This window comes from Corvus moneduloides, chromosome 16 (genome assembly GCF_009650955.1).
Source record: "Corvus moneduloides isolate bCorMon1 chromosome 16, bCorMon1.pri, whole genome shotgun sequence".
Taxonomy (NCBI): Eukaryota; Metazoa; Chordata; class Aves; order Passeriformes; family Corvidae; genus Corvus; species Corvus moneduloides.
In genome coordinates, this window is record NC_045491.1 from 12,453,796 (window position 1) to 12,475,334 (window position 21,539).

At 38.9% G+C, this 21,539-nt stretch overlaps 1 protein-coding gene across 2 annotated transcripts in view; it reads left to right on the forward strand.

The window, feature by feature from the left end:
* USP7 (ubiquitin specific peptidase 7) overlaps nt 1–21,539 on the forward strand; it is a 71,583-nt gene that overhangs the window by 27,319 nt on the left and 22,725 nt on the right. For both annotated transcript variants that reach the window (XM_032125708.1, XM_032125707.1), the window contains exons 2-9: nt 3,357–3,461; nt 9,164–9,362; nt 10,762–10,900; nt 11,592–11,680; nt 12,403–12,511; nt 18,264–18,394; nt 20,800–20,854; nt 21,375–21,455. In XM_032125708.1, the coding sequence (XP_031981599.1) occupies nt 3,357–3,461; nt 9,164–9,362; nt 10,762–10,900; nt 11,592–11,680; nt 12,403–12,511; nt 18,264–18,394; nt 20,800–20,854; nt 21,375–21,455 (908 nt within the window). The remainder of the gene's footprint in view (nt 1–3,356; nt 3,462–9,163; nt 9,363–10,761; nt 10,901–11,591; nt 11,681–12,402; nt 12,512–18,263; nt 18,395–20,799; nt 20,855–21,374; nt 21,456–21,539) is intronic.

The following is a 21,539-nucleotide window of genomic DNA, read 5'->3' on the forward strand; positions in this document are numbered from 1 at the left end:
AAGAAATTGTCATCACTATTTTTTTATGTTGCCTTGCATTCCTTTTTGTAACAAAAGAATATCTACAAAGGTTTATGTGTTGCATTTTGGGGAGGTGGAAAGCAAATGCTTACAAAACAGTCTTACAATGTCTTCAGTTTTGCTATTGAAGGCTGTATTTATTTAATATTTTTCAGTAATGTATTTAAAGAGTTAAAAACATTTCCTATTCATAAGGTTGCTTTCCTATGCATAAGGTCCTTAATTGATGTGGTTTATGTTAACTTTCAGTTGATTCATAGACTGCATCTCAAATTTATTCCAGGGATATGATTAAAACTGGGCATTCTGATCTAGGAAAGGACAGATGACATGACTGGCGTGATGTTGACACACTGTGGTTTAAGCTGCATTAAAGACAGCAGTGTATTAAGTAGTATGTGTGGTAGGAAGGTTTTCCTGGCCAGTGTGGACAGGTATTTTTTCCTCTTTCTTAATCCTGTAATGTGTAATTTGACTAAGTCTTTGGCATTGCCTCTGCTTGAGGCAAAGGAAAACATACTTCTTAATTAAATATTGGTATGATTTTACAATTCTTTCCTATGAGCTCTTAAGGACAAGAGAGGAAAACACAAATTACTGGTTTTCAGTGCTCTTGTAGAAAATGTATTTTGTCATACTGCTTGCTAGTATATCTGTTGAAGAAGGATTGTGTTTTGTTTGTTTAAAGGATTAGTTGAATTTTATTAGCAGTTAAAAAGCTTCCTTTGTTCACAGAAGCCAAAAACATTGACTAGTGTTATCTGGTTTCCATATCTGAAAGCTGTATCACAAACTTTTTGTCCATATATGTCAGAAGAAGAAGCAAGGGCATTCATCATGGTTCATTTGTCTTATCACTAAACAGTATCTCTCAGAAGCTGTCTCTGTTTAAGTTGATTGCTATTGCTATGCTCTCTAACTCATACTTTCAAAGGAGGTAGAGCAGTATCTCTTAGAAGCTCTTTATTTTCTTAGTTAAGGAGCGTTCTTTCCCCATGAAACACAGTGTCAACATTTAAATTCCCTGTTGAAAGAAAACATTGTATGTGCTTTTAATGAAACATTGAACTATTCCTCAGGTGTTTGCTTCAGGTTGTTTCCAGATATTAAGTTGCACTGATGATAACTTTAGGAAGAATACTAATTGAAAAAAAAACTAGTGTTAATTCAGTGTAAACAATTGTTGCATTTTGAGAACATGGTGTATGCTTCTAGATAGCAGTGACCCAGAGGACAGCTTTCTGTTTAGACCAGCCCGTGCTGTTAAAAAAGCGGGGGGGGGGCGGAAGGCAGGATGTAGAAATGGAGATCTTTCCTTCTCACTCTTGATATTTATCATTTTTCCTGCTCTTGAGTTGCAGGAGTTCAAACCTGTCCCTCCATAATTTTGTTGTAGTAAATCTTTACTTTAACTTGCTGTTCCAATGCAGCATTGCCAGTGCCGATTGCTGCTGAGGGGGCCCCTGAGGCTCTACCACACCCGGGCTAATCTTCTGCAACCCTTTTTCTTACAAAGTCAAAACTTCAAGTCATACTTGATTTTGCTTTTGTTCTAAAACTGGGAGTTTAGAAAAGTGCACGTGTTGTCGTGGGTGCTGCACACTGTATGTTTCACAACAGCCCTTTCACTGGTACCTCAGTGAGATCTGCTGCACCCTAATAAGCTTCCAAAAGCCGTGTGTGAGCATTAAGTTCGTGATCTAGCATGGCTCTAATCCAGAAGTAAGTCCTTAACCGGAGCTGTTTCTGTCGTGCTGAGGGCAGAGGTTACTACTTGTGCGGATTTACTGGGAGAGTAAACAATCAGAATAGGAGTGCCGGGTGTGAAAGTGTCTTCCTGTGTGCTGTGAATTGGAATGAGGCTGCAAAAGCATTTTGTGCTCTGAGGAGAGGGAGAACTCTGAAGCACTTGCTGACTGATCCTACTGCACTTCCCCCGTGGCTTATCCTACCTTTGTGCGAGCTCCTCCCTGGCTTTTGAAAGACTTGGGAGATAATCACACAGCGATTCCCGTTGTCGCTTGTGTTTGTCCCTTTTGCCCAGGAGAGATTCATCTGCAATCTGGTAGAAGGCAAATGTCCAGGGTAGTTGGCAGTTCTTGCAAACAGCCGGGCACCCCGGTCCGTGGGCACCCCGGTCCGTGGGCACCCCGGTCCGTGGGCATCCCTGCGTGCCCGTGGGGAGCACGGAGCCGGGTAGGAGCTCGGCAAGGCCCGTGGCGAGGGCGGCTCTGTCCAGGGTGCTGACGGCTGAGGGCACGGCCAGGCTGCTGTGTTGGAGCTGGCATCGCGCTGTGTCCCTTGGGAATGGTTTCCCTCCTGTGCGGAGGTTACCTGCATCCCCAGGCAATAACTTGTGTGTAGCTTTTGGGTATAAGACTATTCGTGGTTACACAAATCAGTGACCTTGGGACTTTTGGGGCATAGTAGAATATGTAAGTTAATAGCACGACTTGTATAGCAAAGAGAAACCTTGCTTTTAAATTAGTGTCTTTTAAGTAGTGCTTGTCCTTGAGATGGTTGCAAGGGCTTATAGGTTTTACAGTTTGATTATAAAACTCAGTTTGGTTTATCCAAGAATATATCCACTTTGTATAATCGTGCTGAAACTATCCACTGGCTTTTGGTGTGGAAGCAATGGAATGAGGTGTTGTTCGGTTGTTGGAGGAATCAGGAAGGTGCTTGCTCAATCAAAGCAACGCATTTGAGAAATAGCGGGGTTTCAGTTCATTGAGTTGTCTCATATCTCTTGGTGTAGTGGCATTTACATGTGTAATGGTCACTGTAGCAAAACTTAATGGCAGTGATGGCTAGAAACTGGAAAATATTGTATCTAAAATGTTCCTTGATCCTAAAGGATTTCCTTTCCAATTTTCCCTAAGTAAGATTTAAATCTTACCATTACATTAGATTAGAGGTTCAGGGTTTTTTTAAAAAAACCAGTAACACCGAAGAAGTCTTAGAGTAACTTACTTGTTTAGCAAGTCTGCTACTAGAAACTTGAATCTGTGTAAAAATGCAGAATGCAAGAAAAGGTTTTTATTTAATGAGATTTGATTATGAGATGCTGATTTTAAGGCCATTTGGAAACTTAAAAGTCAATTTGTGTTCTTTGTATCTGTACTCCACATTAATGTGGACTTTTTATTTCGTCTATAAATGTTCACCTATATGAAGAATTTTCATTAGACAAATACCAGTACAATTGTGGGGAAATAATTTAATTAAATACTGTTCTGTGCAAGTGTGCACCATTTGTGTGTCTCATAAGCATTACCTGAGACAAAAAAGTTAATTTCTGATTATTAATTTTTACGTACTTTTTGTTGTCTTAGCTGGAGATACAGATGATCCTCCAAGAATTACTCAAAATCCTGTCATTAATGGGAATGTAGCGATGGCTGACGGACATAACAACACTGAGGAAGACATGGAAGATGGTAAGTAAATATTTGATAAAATCCTGGTTTTTTTGGCTTCTTTGGTTTTATGATTTTGAGGAGAAAGTGGTCCATCTTACCTGTGTCCTGTGATCTGCAGCTCATTAAAAAATGAATCCCTTTGTAGTTATGGCTGCAGGTTTTCTGTGTAGGCATCCTTTTGACGTAGCTGTACAATAGGATTAGACTACTGAAGGTTTGGGATTTTTTTCTTGTACTCTTTCTAGGTACTTGTTTAAACTGCTGAAAGTGCTACTGTCCATTGTTATGTTTTGTGATGCAGCCCTTTAAAGGTGCTGCAGCTGGGCTTTGCTGAATAGTAATTTTATCAGTTACGCAATTCCTTCAGGGTGTTTAGAATCCTTATCTGTCCTGCTCTCTTGTCAGGTGGCAGCTGTGCTCTGGTTTTGTCTTTGTGTGGTAAGTCAGTGGTAACTATTCTGTTGATGAACATCTTTTGCCCTCAGTTCTGATGCCCAATTTTACTTGCAAAAGCAAAGGAAAAATTATATATTAATGTCCTGTTAATAAAAGGGGACATGTGTTTTTGAAGTCTTTTTCTTGGTCCATTAAATGAAAATAAGGTTGTACAGTTTTTCTGTTACAGAAGATCAGATAGTTACAACTCCGGGTGTATTTAAAGAAACGTAACAAGTCTCTAATTCATTTAAATCTGTTATGTTTAGTGAGGAAAATGTGCAATGATGTTTCTTTTCTTACGAGAGGATATGGGTAGGGACTGCTCATTTTCAAGAATGAAATAAAATTGAGTTGAGCGAAGGGAGATATCATATGAGTGGGATTTGTTCCATATTCCATGCTGTCTTGTGAGAGTACATTCAGGACTAGGCTTAAACATTTAGTTAGAGTTATGCAAAAATGTTGAGTGATTTTTTTCAGAAAAATTAGAGTTTGAGGTTAAAGGTGAAAACAGTGCTTACTTTCATGCATTCAAGGAACATAGAATACTGATAGCAAATAGTAATGTTCCATGAAGAGAATAGAGTTTAAATTCAGAACAAAAGCATCTCATGGTTGAATCACTTCTGTATTATTGGCAAAGATAAAGGTTTCGATGACCAGAGTCTCACAATGAAATGAAAATGAAGTCTCCTTAGCCTATGAATTTTGTGTGATTACCTAATCTCATTCAGAGGGTTTTGATTTATTGCTCAGAGTAAATAGTTGTGCCTGAAACAGGGAATTCTGTTCTTATCAAAAGTTGTTACAGAAGATGTTAAATGTCTGTCAGGCCATGGTATTTAGAGGGTGGCAAGAGAAGATCCCATAGGTTGCCACCAACTGGCAAGAGCAGCTCTGTTCAAGTTCTGTTGTTAGTGGTGATGTTTATAGGTAGAAAGCCTCATGGTGTTTGCTGTTGATATAACCAGTACATAACACATTGGTCAATTAGCAAAAAAATTTGTCCACTAGTTGGTCTGTATAGACTTGTACAAATTAGCTGACGAAAGCCAGGCTATATCAGGGCTGGCAAATAATCAGATATTCACCTCTTCATTTAGAATAACATTGACCCTTTAACCAAAAAACTACTGTGAACCTGTTTGTGTCAATTTCCAGCTGTTTGTCTCCTCTCAGAACTGGGTATGAAGGTGTTGCACTAGAGAGAAGTATCTGAACGCATTTGACAGAAGGCTTGTGAAAGCATTTTCCTGCCTTTGTGGCCTTCTAGCATGGCCAGGAGCTTTGGCCCTCTCTGCAGTGGGACATCCTTCAGGGTTCAAGTGTGATTATTAAGCAATACTCTTAATAGTTCCTCATTATCATATTTGAATAAAGGAGTGTCTGGCTACATCTCAGTGCTGCTACAGCTGTGCATTGACACAGATAGAAAACACTGTTATTGCAAAATGTTAGAGTTGCAGAAACATTCCTGAAGACTTGCATCACATAAGTGGATGATGCCTCTTTTCCAAGTCTTGTAAATCCGATTAGTTGCTTGCTGTTGCATTATTTACACATCAGTGCAATTGCTCTCTTGCTATTTGTGCTCTTGCTAACCTGGTTTGCAGCATGATGTGCATGGGTAATGGACAGCTCAGAGATTCCAAAGACAGGGAAAAATGGGAGATACTGGCTTCTCTGATAAACATGCAGTTTTTCTTTGCTGTTACTCATAGCAAGGGTCATCAATCTGAGCTGATACTGAATGCATGAGGAGAATTTAGGTACCTCTTCAGCAAAATTAATGAGTTTAATGGTTCCTGTGAGAGAGGTAAACAGTAAGGTGAAAGGTTGATGCTTCCAGCTGGATCATAGAAATCAGCTTTCTGGTGATTTTCTGAGCTCAAGTAACTTTTGAGGTGATTTTGTTCTTCTAGCTTAGCACATAAAGAAATGACTGATAAGATTGGGGGAAAAAAAAGTGTGGCTCTCATCCCCTTTGCTAGGCAACAGGCTGCAGGCATTGTGAGGCACAGGGAATGGGAGCAGCAGTGGACCACCAGCAGGACTTTCAGATACGGCTGTGTTCTCTCAAGCGCTGTGACCAGTACCTGTTGTTGCTCTGTATGAAGTCTTAGCAATTAAAAAGGACCAGCTGAAGGACTGTGCTGTGCTTTGTATGGAGAATGACTTAAATGAACCAGACTTTAAAAGCTGGAATAGCAGCTTCTGCAAATAAAGTAAAAAATAATAAAAACAAGGCTCTGATCAAATTTTGTTTGCAAGTACATCAGTATTCAAAGCAACACATAGAATAAATTCTCTTAGAAGTTAAAGTTCAAACAGAAGGTCCCTAGCTAAACATAAACTCACAGCTTTGCCATTACCTCCTGAAGTCTCATTTCTGTGAAGAATTGCAGAGGCAAGAAGGCTTTCAGAAGCATCAGTCTTAGCCGTATGCTGGTATTGCATGCTGTATTTGGATCATTATTAAAATATTCATAGAATATTCAGCCAGTTTCTCCATTAATAATTCAGGTTCAGAATATTTTAATAACCCCAGTGCACTTTAAAGGTAGCATCATTTACTAAGAGGATAAAGAAATCTGCTTTTCCCAGAAGTATAAACATTTAAATATGTGTTTCAGTCTTAAAATGGATCATATTCAGTATTTGGATCTGTGGTTTGAAGGATCTTTGTTCCATGAAGATGCTGAATATAACATTCATCACATCAATGAAAAATCTTTTCCACATAGCAAAGACAGTCCATTGCATGTAACTTCTCCAAGTATTGTCAGTGGGATCAGTCCTTTCTAACTTGTGTTCAGTTTGTAGTTCAGGGATTCGTAAAAGTCTCACTTGCCAGTCACTGCTAAATTATCCTCCTGCCAGCTGCAGTCTGTAACTGGAATCTGGAGGACACGTTCATGATGGCAAAAAAAGGCTTTATTTATTGACATACTCAAAATAATTGTCACATTTGCTATGTAAACTTCTTTTTCTAGTAAAATTCCTCTTTTAAATCATTACACTTGCGAAGAGAGAAATGGGCTTACTGGAAAGAAAGGAAGGTTTTTATTTTTAAAGAAGCTTCTATTTTGGGCTTGACCTGTGTTACGAGGCTGCATTTTTATGGAGCAGTTACTAGTGATTGCTCAAATATTTTACAAGGAAGAGTTCCCATTCCCTGGTGAGCTCTCATGCACAGGCTTTCCTGAAAAGAAATCAAGAAATACAGGCAAACTTTCTCTGAAGCCTCTGCAGATGCAGCGTGGGCTGCGTTTTTTAGCTGACACTGTAGCAGCACTGCTGCATCCTTGTGCTGAAGTGCTCTGAAAGCTGCATCAAAGGAGGCAGAAAGCAAACTTGGCTCGTTTTTTGGAAGCTCAGACTGAGCCCAGAAGCACTGATCATGATTGTGAGTAGGGAGGTGGCCTCAAGTTGGTTTGAGATACACGTGATGCAAGACTGATTTTAAATTTTTAAGTATGTTACAGATTTGTTTTATCCTGGCTGCAAATCAAGTTAGAGCTCCTCTGTCTGCAGCCTGCCAGCTTCTTGGGTGTAGAAGATCAGCTCTTCACTCTATCAACAGGCAGTGAGTAGTGAAACTGGGAAGAGAGCAGTTTTTAAGTAGGTGACAGACCGCTATTTAGCTGCACTTGCAGGTAGGGAAAAAAGAGAGAGTAATCCTTTGAACTCCTAAGTTACTGAGGAAGCTGACAGCACAGGGCAACACGAAGGTCTTTGCACTAGTAGAGGGGACAGGAAGCTGGTTTGGGCTGTAGTACCTTCAAGAGACAATTGGACTGCTTAGGGCTGCCGGGCCATACACAAAAAAATCCTCTGTGTTGCAGTTCAGGAGTAGGAAACTGCTTGAAAACTGCTTCACAAGGGAGAAGAATGAAATCTGTCATAGCTCCCTGGCAGTTGTGGATAAAACTTGGTAATTTTCAGTATGAAGTGTATAATCTTTACACTGTTACATTGTTGTAATCAACAGTGTTTCATTTTTTAAGTAAGGTAGCAATCAGGACTCACCTGTGTTTTGAAAAAATGATTCAGCGCTGTCTCTGGTGCTGTGCCAAGCTGAGTAAACGACTGCTGTCCGTGTACGGAAAGAACACTTTTATTGTGCTGTGCTCCTTGTCACAATTTCACAATCCGATTTCTGGCTTGGTGGTGTTGTCCCTCAGTGCTCTTTGATTTCAGGTGTCACTGCATGTGTCACACACCTTCAGTTGTGCATCCCCCATAGGTGCAGTGAGAACAGCAGGGTGACCATGGGTGCTGCGTGCCGCCCTGCGTGCCTGTCCAATCTCCTTACAGCCTAGCAGCATTCAGTGTTACATGAATGTCAGACTGGAACCATGGAAAAGGAGGGGAGTATCTTGTGCATCCCTGGCCTGTAGAGTTGTTGGGATAAGTTTCAGGCTTTTTCTCCCTAAGTGCAATATGAGGCGTGTCACAATAGAGAGAGCCTGGTCTTGCGCCTTGCTGAAACTGTCGCAGTCTCCAGCACCCTGTTATAGCTGTGTACTACAGAAGCAGAGCAGATTGTGGTAGGTGAAGAATTGGGTATGTGGGAAGAAGGCAAAATTACTTTAATCGTGTGTGTCAAAATAAGCTCTTTAAAAAAAAATAGTCTCGTTTAATTACGTGCTAGACCACTAAAAATCTCTGAAGTCTTTGCATACCACAAAGAATACAGGACCCCATTCTTGAGCTAATTTTCGGCAAACTGATAAGATTTTACAAAAATCCAATGACCAACCTGTGGCGTTCATCTGTTCTAAAATACACTGTTGCAAGCCAAAACCAACTAAATGGTGACATGATATCAACAGGGCATTTGAACAGATTGTCAAATTCCTTTGTGCATATGGGTTCATGCAGGGAACTGACTTAAACTGGGCTGTAGAGATGCTACACAACAAGAAGAGTTAGAGTGGGCTGTGATTTAGTTGTAAAGCATTTGATGTCTCTGTCTTGCTGCATCTGCTGCTTTAGAAGAAACTGGAGTGGTAACAAATCCTACTGCTAAAGAAGCATTTAAGGAAATTGTGTACAAAAGGGACACGTCTTGCAGTGCCCTGTTTGCCCGAATGGAGTTGCAGTGTTTTTCAAAATTAAAAAATTGGAATGTCAGTAATTAAGTAGTTCACTGGGATGGGGATGTTCTTGTTCCTTCCAATATCCCACCACATGAAACATGCTCATGTTAGATGATGTTGGCCATCTTGGAGTGAAGATGTTTCAAAGGTGTTTCAAACAATTGTGTGTGTGTATTACAGATACAAGTTGGCGATCAGAAGCAACATTTCAGTTCACAGTCGAACGCTTCAACAGGTTGAGTGAGTCAGTCCTCAGCCCTCCCTGCTTCGTGCGGAATTTGCCATGGAAGATCATGGTTATGCCGCGCCTCTACCCGGACAGACCACACCAAAAAAGCGTAGGATTCTTCCTTCAGTGCAATGCTGAATCTGATTCCACGTAAGACCCTTTTAATTATTGTACAAGTCCTCGCTTGATACTGGTTAATCTATTGCAAGAAATACAAACATCTACAAAAAATACTTCGCCTTGCTTTCTGCAAGAGGAGAGAATTCTTGCAAGTGCTTGAGTCCCCTTTATCCCCCACCTTTCTAAATCTCAAAGTATAAGAATAATCCCCTCTTTAGGATGAGCTAAAATCAGCTTGTGTAACTAGAAATTTTTGGTAGAATTTAGATATATGCTTGCTGAAGGAGAAGTCCTTGACTGACAGTTTTCTTGGCATGGAAAAAGTTCTGGGTTTATTTCAAATGAAAGTGGAGCTTCTCTAACCATGCCAAGCTATAAATGCTGCCCTGTGAAGCGTGTGAACAGGTAACTGCTACCAGTGCAGGCAGAACAGGGCATGAGTCCTCTCTTTAAGTGGAGTTCATCACTCATCCAGCAAGATCTGAACACATGTGTGTTCTTGGAGTCCTGCATGCAAATCAACATTGGCTACCTTTGACTGCTTTTGTAAATAATAGAAAAAATTTAAAAAATAACTACAAATTTCTGGGCCATTCCTGTAGCTTATCTAGGAAGAGTGCAGACCTCTCAGGTGTCCTTTCCAATAGGGTAACTCCCATTCTGACACTGAATCTCACAAAGCTTGTTTACTCTGAATAATAAGTTGCATTTCTTCATTGTTTTTATGATTTAGAGGTGAGTGCTCAGGGCAGAATGTAAAGAAAAAGTTTTAAGTATATTAACAAAGTCACAGGACATGATTCACATCCTAGTATTTACAGAAAAAGAACAACGTGATCTTCAGAAGTACCAACCAAGGTGCAGCTGGTGCAGCTGAGCAAGCATCAGTGTCACTGCATGAGACAGTGACAGGACTTTGTCTGAGCTGGTATCCAGACTGATTGCCTTGCACGAGTAGGGTGGTTTGGAACACCAGTGGTCATGAAGAAGTGCTGCTGAGACAATTAGTGTTGGGGAGTTTACTTTCTGGGAAAATGGGTAGAAGCTCCTCCTCCTTTCCTTACCAAAGGCTGAGACCTCCCACTCTGTAGACACCAAGGGTACTTGGAGTTGGCCTGTCCATGTGCAGTGAGGTTGATCAGAACTAACTCATGTGGGAGAGCCGTCAGTTTCTTAAACCAACCTGCAAGTCACTGACACACTTTCTTGTCAACACTGTTGCCATAAGAAAATCTCCATTCCTGGTTCATAACGTGGCTTCAGAAAGCCCCAGAGGTTCATGCCCTCAATAACAATTAACATCTAAAAAGAAAAAAAAAAGCCGGTGTGTGAAAGTAATGTGCCAAAAATCCCTAACAAAAAAAATTATGTAACAACTATAAAAAGCTTGATTTTGAAAGAGTTTCAAGTGTTTCTTCTGTATTTATAGGTCATGGTCCTGTCATGCACAAGCAGTTCTCAAGATAATAAACTACAAGGATGATGAAAAATCATTCAGTCGTCGTATTAGTCACTTGTTCTTTCATAAGGAGAATGACTGGGGCTTTTCTAACTTCATGGCCTGGAGTGTGAGTAATTGGACATGTATTAGTTTATGTTAGATAGGAGCAGTTTTGTGCTTGTACTCTTGTATACTGAGATGCTGATAGCAAGGGGGTTTTTTCCCCAAGCTGTTACTTTTTTCTATCATTGCTGTAGATTTCTTTTCAATTTCTTACTGTATTAATTTGATTTTTATAGAGTGCTTTTACTTATGTTGTAATTTAAATATTCCTTCATTATTATTTTCTGTCTATCTGAGTGCTTGTGTTTTGTTTTCACTTTGTGAAAGTCAATGACATTCTGGAGCAACATACATTTGCTTGCATTTCCATATGTTCTTTGTGTATGTGTACAAATATTTAATGCCCTAATAATATTACTGAGGTTTCTCTTGAATTGTGACAGTTTTTTAAGCATTTGCAAAGATTTTGGAATATGGTCTAGAAGAACTAGAACATTTGATTACCAACTCTTATTACCAACTTATATCATTGAAAACTGAAAAACTACTGCAAAATCTTAAAAGGCAACAACAAGTTTCCTGCATTGAGACACTGAAAAAGAATTTAAATGTAGCAAGCTGACAAACAGCTGCTTTGGTGTTCTTCAGTTTATTATTACTGATAGCTCAGGCTTGGAAATTAGAAAGCGATGTCTAACTGAATGCTTCGATGCGTGTTCCACTTCTCATGTTCCTGTGTCACTCCTGTTTTACAGGAAGTTACTGATCCTGAAAAAGGCTTTATAGAAGAGGACAAAGTTACTTTTGAAGTCTATGTTCAAGCAGATGCTCCACACGGAGTAGCGTAAGTATTTTTGATTAAAAACAAATCAATATTCAAAATTCTTAATTCTAGCATTTTTATGTTGCTTGAGATGATTCAAGTATTTTGTATTATTGCCATTTGTAGCTCCCATCAGACATTCTCACTTTGTCACTACTAATTGATGAATTCTCACATGGCAATATTTTCATAGTCGCATAGAGATTTTTTATAGCTTAAATTTCTGTTTGCACGAGTCAGCAAAATGTTGTGGAAACTCAGCTTCTGTGTGAGTTGGTTTGTGATTCAACACCTCTGCAGTTCTGGCCCAAGCATTTGTGGTGTGGGAGCTGATGGGGTTTCAGGTGCAGCCAGGTGGCTCTGCTGTCTAACTTGCCTTGGTTTGCAGTTGTTGTAAAACTGCTTCATCTCAGTTGTTCCCCTTCATGGCACTTGTAAACAACGGGGCTGTACAGAGTTGCAGACTTGCCCCTTAAAAGTACAGCTCTGAGTTCCACAACTCTCTCATAGGACATAATTTTTCTGCCATATAGAACATATTTCTTTAAAAAGTAATAAAATCACTAAGCATTTCATTGCAAAGACTGTTGTTACTGGCAGGCAGTAATGAAGTGTAGTTTATTTGAACCTTCAGTAGCAATGAAGAGTAGCTGGTATCTACCAGCAGCAGTACCTTAGAACAAATACTCTTTATTATTAGCAATACAGAACTCTCTTGGTTTCAACCACAAACTATTTTCCAGGTGGGATTCAAAGAAGCACACAGGATATGTTGGCTTAAAGAACCAGGGAGCAACTTGTTACATGAACAGCTTGTTACAGACTTTATTTTTCACAAATCAGCTACGAAAGGTAAGTAATACATGAAAGAACATGAGATTGTAACATTGGCTGTTCTACTTAGCATTTATAAATGCTTCAAAACAGAGTTGTGTGATCCTTTTGCCTCCTTTATCCTTTCAGAGGAGTTGTGACTTACATGGTCATGCATGCCGTACTGCAGGCAGAGTACAGGAAGCTCCCTTTTGTAGTGTGTGGAACACAAGCTTTTGTCTTTTGTGGAAGCAGGCAGAGCACCTGCAGAAGACCTGAGCTTAGGGGGTGTTTCTTTGACTGTATTATGTGCTAATATTGCTAGGAATTGCTGGGGGCAGGAGAAGGAGTTTAATCTTGCAGATAAAAGATGGAAGTAATTTCCCTTTTTTGAAATAGTTAAAATAGGGAATTATGGCTTCTCAGCCCATAAACAATGCACAAAAATACACATTTGCTCCATCTTGAAATTCATGTTATGCAGCAGAATTTTTTGTTATTATGATTGCCATCCTTATAGTGATGGAAAGCATTGTATTTTCAGTAGTTTAAACACTGAATTTTATATTTACTTTAGTAATATTTTTTGTTTACTGTAGATGTTATTTCTTTGCTGGAAAGAACTTCTTTGAATACCTTTTAATAAATGTCTCATCCAAAGCCAGAATAAAATAACTAGATAATGTATAATTTTAAAACAGTGCAGTGCCCTCACTGGGATTAAAAACAGAAGTGATGACTTGATATTGGAGGTGGTGATCTGGAAGAGGGGATGTACTGGGAGAAAAAAATAACTTGGAACTATTCAGTGTATTGGAGTGTCCTATTGATCCTAATTCATCCTTGTGTGCATTTCTGCACTTACTCTCTGTCTCTTGGTGAAAATGAACTGTTCTAACTTGGGCTTTCTCTTGTGTAGACTAGTTGTTGCTGTTCAGTTAAGCTTTCTTTTCCCTTTCCAATGTACCTGCTTTCCACTGCCTTTATTTTCCCACCATGTTATTATTTATATCCCTGTGGCCTGTAAGTGTCCCAGTTGGCATTTGTTTTCTGTCTTTGCAATGTGCAATGTGCTGTTTACTCTGAAGTGCTGCAAAAAAAATAGCACTTCAAACTCCAGTAGAATGTAAGTGAGATCTTACCAATGCCATGGACAAGAGATAAACACTTGTCTTGTTTTACATGATGCACCTGTTTTGTTTCTTTTTTGCAGGAGGTATAATTTACTCATTCAGTTTATCACTCATTATAAAGTCTGTTCTTTCTGCTCAGCACTCAATGTTTGTGCATTTTACTTTTTTGGACAACTTCACTTTGCTTGAGAGAAAAAAGTGTTTTTGTAATAGCTCCATCTAATGCAATTGAGTAGCTTGCTCAAGATTGTCTTGTAGTCACTAAATCAGTATGTACCATGAGGTAGTGAAGAAGAAATTCTTTTTGTAATACAGATTGGTTTCAGCTGAACTAATCTTACAAGGCATTCCCCTGCACTTCTTCCGCAGCCCCAAAATAAATAGCAGCTTTCAGAGTCTCTTAATATCTGGCTAGTGACCATATGAGGAAACTTAATTTACTAAAGTTGGTAGCTGCAGCTTCCTTTATGGAAGTGTTCCTGGACTCAGCTGGTATACCCAATTCCTTGCTCATTTCTTAGGCTTTCAGAGCCCCTCCAAACAGAACAGATGACAGTGGCAGTTTTAGACAGCTTTAGCACTCACTTGGCATTGGTACAGATCAGGAAGAATCAGGAATTGCCTTGTCTGGAAAAAGTATTATTTACATTTTTGTTTTCACTTTGACCAAACTCGTTCCTCTTAAACCAAAGTAAAATGAAATGTGCAGTATCCTTGGTTTGCTTCTCACTGTTTCCATAATTTCTGTGAATCCTCCTTCCTTGGAAGAAATAATGATTTCTCTTGCTGTTACTTAGAGCTTTGTTCCCAGAGAAGCTGCTGTCAGGAGCAGAGCTGGGGAAGCAATGAACAATAGCAAAGGCAGGCACGTACCTATGGAAAGTCAGGCCCTGGGGAAGCGTGGGTGAGGATTGATGGAGAGGTCCTTTCTTCTCTGCTCTGCTTCCAGATAGCAGATAGGAGGTTCTTGGGGGTTTGAAACGAGACCTCCCCTTTAAGCAACAAGGTGGCTTTAGTGGTAGGGTATAAAGAAAGGAACTTTCACATTAGAACATATTGTTATTTGTTGTTTGTGACTGATAATCTCTGCTTAACTGCAGTCCATGTAGGCAAGAGGCAGTGGTGACTTCCAGAGGGATCCAGGTTTGATCCTGGGGTCTGTTACCTGAGTTGTCCCAGAACTGTCTTTAGTGCCTCCAGCTTGTCCGTGCTTGTGGCTGCATTCAGTCCATTTGGGAACTTTTTGCTGGTTCCCTTGAAAAAGTCCCTACAACTCATGAGAACATTGTAGAATGGTGATAGAACTACATTAAAATACTAAGTACTGGTCCATTTCTTCCTGGCTCTCCTAAGGTTATGCAATATATTTTACCTAACCTTGGAATTTCATGCACAGTATTTTCTTCCCTTCTTCAAGTAATTCCTGGCTTTAAGCAATGTGTTCAAAGTTACCTGTACCATTCTTTTATTATAGAAATATCTAAAATTTTTCTCATATCTGTCAGTATGCCTATACATGTCCTTATCCCTCTTTTGTATTCATTTCCTGAGGGAATTTCTCAGGTGTTAAATTAAGAGACCTTGCTTTTTTAAGTGGATCAGAATGCCTCACTCCTTTATCTTGAGGTCAGGCTTTCAGAATTTGGGAGGGTAAGGCATAAAAATAAAGGTTTGAAGAGGAAAATACTTAAAAAGAGGTAGTGTGGAGAAAAACTTAGATAAATGAGCTCCAATATTACCTATATACACAAACAGAATGAAGAGCCAAGAAAGGCTGTGTTAAATGTCTGCTTTGTCATAACACATGTAGAACTTCCAGAGAAATAAAACTGGTGTTTTTATTCAATGACAGCTGGAGTGTAGTGCTTATAAGTAAATTGTAAATTATTATTTGAATATTACTTGAGAGATACAGGAAGGGAATTAATTGTCCAGATGGTATATGAGAAAAACATGAAAAAAAAAAAAAGGAACTAAAGGCAAAGGATTTAATTTTGTTTAATTGTCAAGGTATTCTGAGTTCCAGTTTATGCATTTTTGATGGAAGAGTCAATCACTATGTTGATTTTTAGCCTGCTGTAAGTTTAGCATTTTAGTATTTATTTTTTGAATGTATCAGCAGTGACTATATTTGCATTTTTTCATTACTTGATTTTCACACCCTGTTTCTATTTGTTTAAACATAGCAAGTGTCGATATATATTTTTTTTAAAAAAAGAATTTATAAGATATTCAAAGAAGTTAATAGGGGCTGGTGATAGAGATTCAGAAGATTTGAGACTTGATTGTTGAACTGTTTCTCTTTCTACCTTTAGCCGGTGACACCCACTCTTAAAAAGGTTCATAAACCAGGTACAGGAAGAGGTTTAAAGTTGACTCTTCAGCATGGCGACTTGTTTTGATGTTCATATTTTAAAGCAAGAAATAATTTTTGCTTGTGAAATCAGAGGTATAAGCCTAGCTAGTGAAATTTGAATTGGAGTTTGCTCAGATTGATCTGGTTAACTGGGATTCTGCATTTGGATGATAAACATAAAGCAATTGGAAATTATTTACTTCATTAGCTTACTTGAATTGCTTTGAAGCTGAATGTTCTGATCTTAGGATGGAAATTTCCATAATCAGGGTCCAGCTTTACATTAGGATGTATGGAGAGGTGGTGGGATCTCCATTCCTGGAGATGCTCAGAATTTAACTGGATCTGATCCTGAGCACCTGGACCCCACTCTGAACTTGGCACCTGTATGGGCAGGAACAGAGATCAGAACCTACAGAGTTCTCTTCCAGACTGCATCACCATAAACTCTTGAAGCAGTGCTTAACACATTAAAAAAGTTGAAGGGTTATTGAGTTTCAACAGTTAAAACCTGTTGCCAGTGATAAAATTGAAGATGCTGTTTTCTTCAATTTATAAAATTTATAAAAGCAGTTTAAGCAAATCCCAAAGTAGAGCAAAAGACTTTTTTTATTGTTGCCATTAGGGTGAGGTTGGGCTATTGTTCTTAAAATTACTCTAACAAAGACTTCTGTTGACTGTCCTTCAGAATATAGTTGATGATAAATTTCAGGTAATTTTTATTAATGTTTCCTTTCTGTATGTGTAAGTACTACTAACAGTGTAGCTTGCAACTGAGTAGAAATAAAAATTGGAAGTTACTGGTGTTCATGATTCTGTTTTAGGTCATCTCTATTAACTGGTAACTTCTGAAAATTAAATTAAAAATTTTAAAGATACAGTCACATGAATTATCATATTACTTTACAGTTGCTTAATTAACCATTTTTTTTTTGTCAGAATATCAGGAATTTGCTTTCTTTATGAAATTATTTCTCTTATTTCATCTTACTGCTGTAGATACTCTGATGACAGTTTCTTTATTCTTTGAAGTATTTCTGTTGCTGTACTTTTGGAAAATGTAGTGGATCCTCAGAATTGGAATAGAAAACGGGCCTGTCAACTTTTTAGGAACTTCTTTTGCTGTTTTTCTTTTCTTTTTTGCCACAACCTTGTGTTCTTTTTCTATTAGCATTGTCTTCATCTAGTGCTTGTCCCATCTGATTCCCATCACTCTGAGCTGTCCTGTAGCAGTGACTGTGTTTGCCCAGCAATTCCCAGCTGCCTGCTGGAAGTGCTACCCTTGCTCTATATTTAGGGAACTGAAGTCCAGGGTAAGTTAGATGTGCTGCACACCTCTGGAATTCAGGCTAATGCACAAACTGAGGGAGAGTCACTGAAGTCCAGTTCAGCACTTCACTCACAGAAATGGATCGTTCCCTGTTGTTTCACAGGAAAAAAATTCAGGTGGCAATTTTTCTGTTTTTAACAGGTTATTTTCTCATATGCTACTTAATATTGGGGTCCTTTTTAGTTTTGTTTGTTGCCTAATCTCCTTACAGGGTTGTCTGTTTCTTTTTATTATTTATGCTTCTTAAATGAACATCTCCCTGTAAATACCTTTTGTTTGCTCTTCCTTGTCCCTAGATGTATTGATGTACACTTCTTAAAAAGTAAATCTCATTTCAATGACTATTGAACTCTTAATCCCTGTTTGGTCTATTTGTGTAATTTCTCTGTTCTCAGTCCTTCACAGATCAGTATAATCAGTGAATTGAATTGTTAAGCTGTTTATTTGCTGGACAGTGATGACGTTAAGTAGGAATGAATGTATCGGGAGCTCTCAGAGCTTCCTCTGACATCTTTCTCCATGTGGGCCATTTCTGTTTTTGTTCACTTGTTGCCCTTTATGGTTTCATGTGGTTGCTTTTTCACGATACCAGTTATTTTCAAAAGTCTGTAGTATTGACTGGTATATCTGGTCCTACTGTGATGATTGCACAGACATACCAGGCATGAGAGTTATTTGAAGGTGTTAAATGCTTTAGTGCATTTACGGTTCTAGGCTGGAATAAGGGAACTATTTAGATAAAATAACCATGAATGGAATCTGTTGTTCACATCTTTCTAACCACTGTGCTCTAAGAAGAGTTGTTCCAGACAATTAACATTTTTACACTACAGTACAAGATTTTTTTTCAGACTTTTTTGAAGTGTTGATTAAATTGAGTTCTATGAAGGAAGTCACTGAAGAGGAAAGAATGCATTAAATAGGATGAGCAATAAACTTTTCCGATACTAATTGAACTAAATGCTTTTTCAGGCTGTGTACATGATGCCCACAGAAGGAGATGATTCATCCAAAAGTGTTCCTTTAGCGTTGCAAAGAGTGTTTTATGAGCTGCAACATAGTGACAAACCAGTTGGAACTAAAAAGTTAACAAAATCATTTGGGTAAGTTTCAGAAACTTGCACTATTTATTGGGCTTTTGCAGGCTTCATAAAGCTTTTCTTTAAAAATGTTCTATTTTAATAAGGTTATTTTTAGAGAGGTGCAGAGAAGTGTTAATATAACATGTTAATTGTTATTATTGTTAACTTTCTGTAGTTGACTTGGGTAGGTTTTTATTTGTAGCCAGTACTAAGGACAGCTGATCCAAAAGTCAGATTTTTTTTGGGAAGGGGAATGGTACAGAAACAGAGCTGTTAATAGCAGGGTTATAATTTATCTGTTACTTGAACATTGTGTGATGAATTTGACTTAAGTAAAATTCAGAACAAAACAGTTGTTGAAACATTGCAGTTCATGCATTGGTAATATCTTTTTAAAATGGAATCTGTTTTAGATTTAGTGCAATAGCAGTAATTTGCATGTCCATGTTGTACATTGTTGGCTGCTGTAACATTTTCTTACAACATATCAAAGACACAAGTTAGGACAGAAAAACTAACATTAGCATAACCTTTACAGGTCTTCTCTTTGCATGTGCTGTAAGTGTGGAGTAGGATTTTATTAAAATCTGTTCTAAAATACTGGATTTTGTATTACTTTGTCTCACTGTAGGTTAGTCTTGTAGTAATATTGACAAGCACTGTTTTAGTTCAAAACACATTAGGGAGTTTGTATCATCTTTTCCACACAGCTGTCCTCCGTGTTCATCCTGCGTCTGCTGCTACAGCCTGTAGTGGTGCTCTGTCCTAGAAACACTCTTTGTAACCTTGTGTCTTTGCAACCTTGACTTTTCCCCCTTTGGGGAATCTTAAAGGGAAATCAGTAGCCTCAGTGTTGTCTGTTTATCTGACCATACCCTCTTCCTACTACCACACTGTATATTTAGTTTATCAGTGCTCCTGCTGTCCCGTTACATTGGAAGGACTTGGTGATAGAGTAAAATTTCATCTTCACTTAAGATCCCAACTGTGTCATATTCAGTAGCATGAAGAGACCTTTCCCAAGGGTGTTGCAGATGCTTAAATGTATGTCCAAACCAGCAGGGCTTTAAAAATGTGTTCATGCCTGCTTTTGTTCTTGGGAAGGAGTTTTAGAATGTGTTTGAAGATTTAGGTTTTCCCCTTCCCTCATCATTGAATCAGAGAGGGGTTTTTGGCCTTGTGGGCCCTACCTAGATAGATGCTGGTTAGGGTAGTACTTTTTACTGAGTGTTGTGAATTTCTAAGTTTGACCTCTTTAAGTAGAAAATGATGCCATGTCTGAAGGGGCCCTTCTTTATCCTAATTTTAGTGTGTGACCTTTTTCTTTGGTTTGTCCTATGAGCTGACTAGTGTGTAAAGCCTAGAGAGTTCAGGGCATTATTTTCTATTCTTAATTATCTGACAAGTCACTTGATTCAGCTTGTTTAAGTGTGGACCCCGCACAGTTGTTGGCACACTTTGGAGATTAATTTGCTGCCGTGTGACAGTGGGGGTGAGTCACTGAGAAGAGAGTGTGAGGGAGGATAAAGTCAGCACTGCTCCTGGTCACCCTGGTGCTGGTTCCAGGGCCAGGGTGGAACATCCCACTGAAGCTGGAGCCTACAGTCAACAGAGTTTATTTTCTACAGTTGGGAGTGGTGACTGCTGCTAAAAAAATTGTCAGAGACTTAGAACTTAAAAGTTTTCTTGAGTTGAAGTTACAGTTCTCACAGGAGTATTTAATGCTGGAGCTAGAAGCATGTTACTCTTGTTTTATTGAAGGCAGAAGTGCTGAACACCCTTGCTGCTGTGTGGCATGCTGGCTAGAAGGCATTTAGAGCCTGCTGCCCTTACCCCTGCTTTCACACAGTGTGTTTGCACATGGACAGTTCAGAAAGCTGAATGCCTCCTTGGAGTTACTGCATGCCCAGGATTAACTGTTTAGATGAGCACAAAGGAGCCAGTCTTTCCTATAAATCCATTTGCTTCCTTTCCTGTGCTGAAATAATCCCTAAATGATACTTGACTGCACCTGAAGTGCCCTCAGAAGAGAGGCAGCTGGAAACCTGCTGTGGAAACTGATGGCATTGAATTGCTCTCAAGTCTTCTCTTAAGAGCTTTTTGGCATGAACTGAGACTGGGTTGTAGACTGGAAGAGCAGCAGCCTGGCTGTGGCCTCCTCAGCTGGCTCTGGGTGCATTCCCAGTCCCTGTCCCCAGTCCCACACAGGAGAAGGAGGGTGGCCACAGAACGGCTGCCAAAATGTCTCACGAGTTCACTGCCCCTTCTTCCTACACAACTAAAGAACCTGTGCAGCAGCCAGTCCTAAATCTCAGTGTTTACATCTTGCTGTGTTTTACATTCTTGATCTGCAAAGAAATCAGAAAAATGTCTTTTGAGGTGTTTTTTTCATAATTAGTAATTTTTTATTTATTTGCCTTACAAAGGTGGGAAACTTTAGACAGCTTCATGCAACATGATGTCCAGGAATTATGTCGAGTGGTATGTTTATATTATTTCTTGCTGATCTGTGATGTATGTATTTGTCTCTTGAAATTGTGTGTATATATGTATGATATAGTTAGGAACAATCAGAGTAATAGTGGCCCTGAATAATTTAAATTAGGTCTCAAAGACAGAGTTTTTGCCTTGGTTCCTCTTTAAGAATGAATTGCTTGTGGCCTTTTGTGGGTGAGGAATTTGTAAACAGTAGGGAAGCTTGAAAGTAGCTGGAGCATGTGCTAGTGGTACTTTTATAGCTGTGGAGAGAAATGCAGTTTTGAAGATGAAATGCATTGTTACATCTGTGGGGTTTTCCAGACTCAAAGGAATGGAGTAGCCCTCAGTTTAGGGGGAGGAGGAGGACTTAAAGGACTAGAAAGGAGATGCCAGTACAAATAGACTAATATTTCGTTTTTATCCAAGAGACTTAGTATCTAATCAGTCAAGTAATCATGTGTGTGTGATGAATAAATTTAAAAACTGCAAGTTTGTCTTGTGTAAAAACTGATTTTTCTTTCAGCTGCTTGATAATGTGGAAAATAAAATGAAAGGCACGTGTGTAGAAGGCACAATCCCTAAATTGTTCAGAGGGAAGATGGTGGTATGTATTTAATACCTTTCTCAAAAATAATTTAAATTAACTCTTGCTACTTGTATAAAATTGAACTTCCCTGTTGTTTCGTTT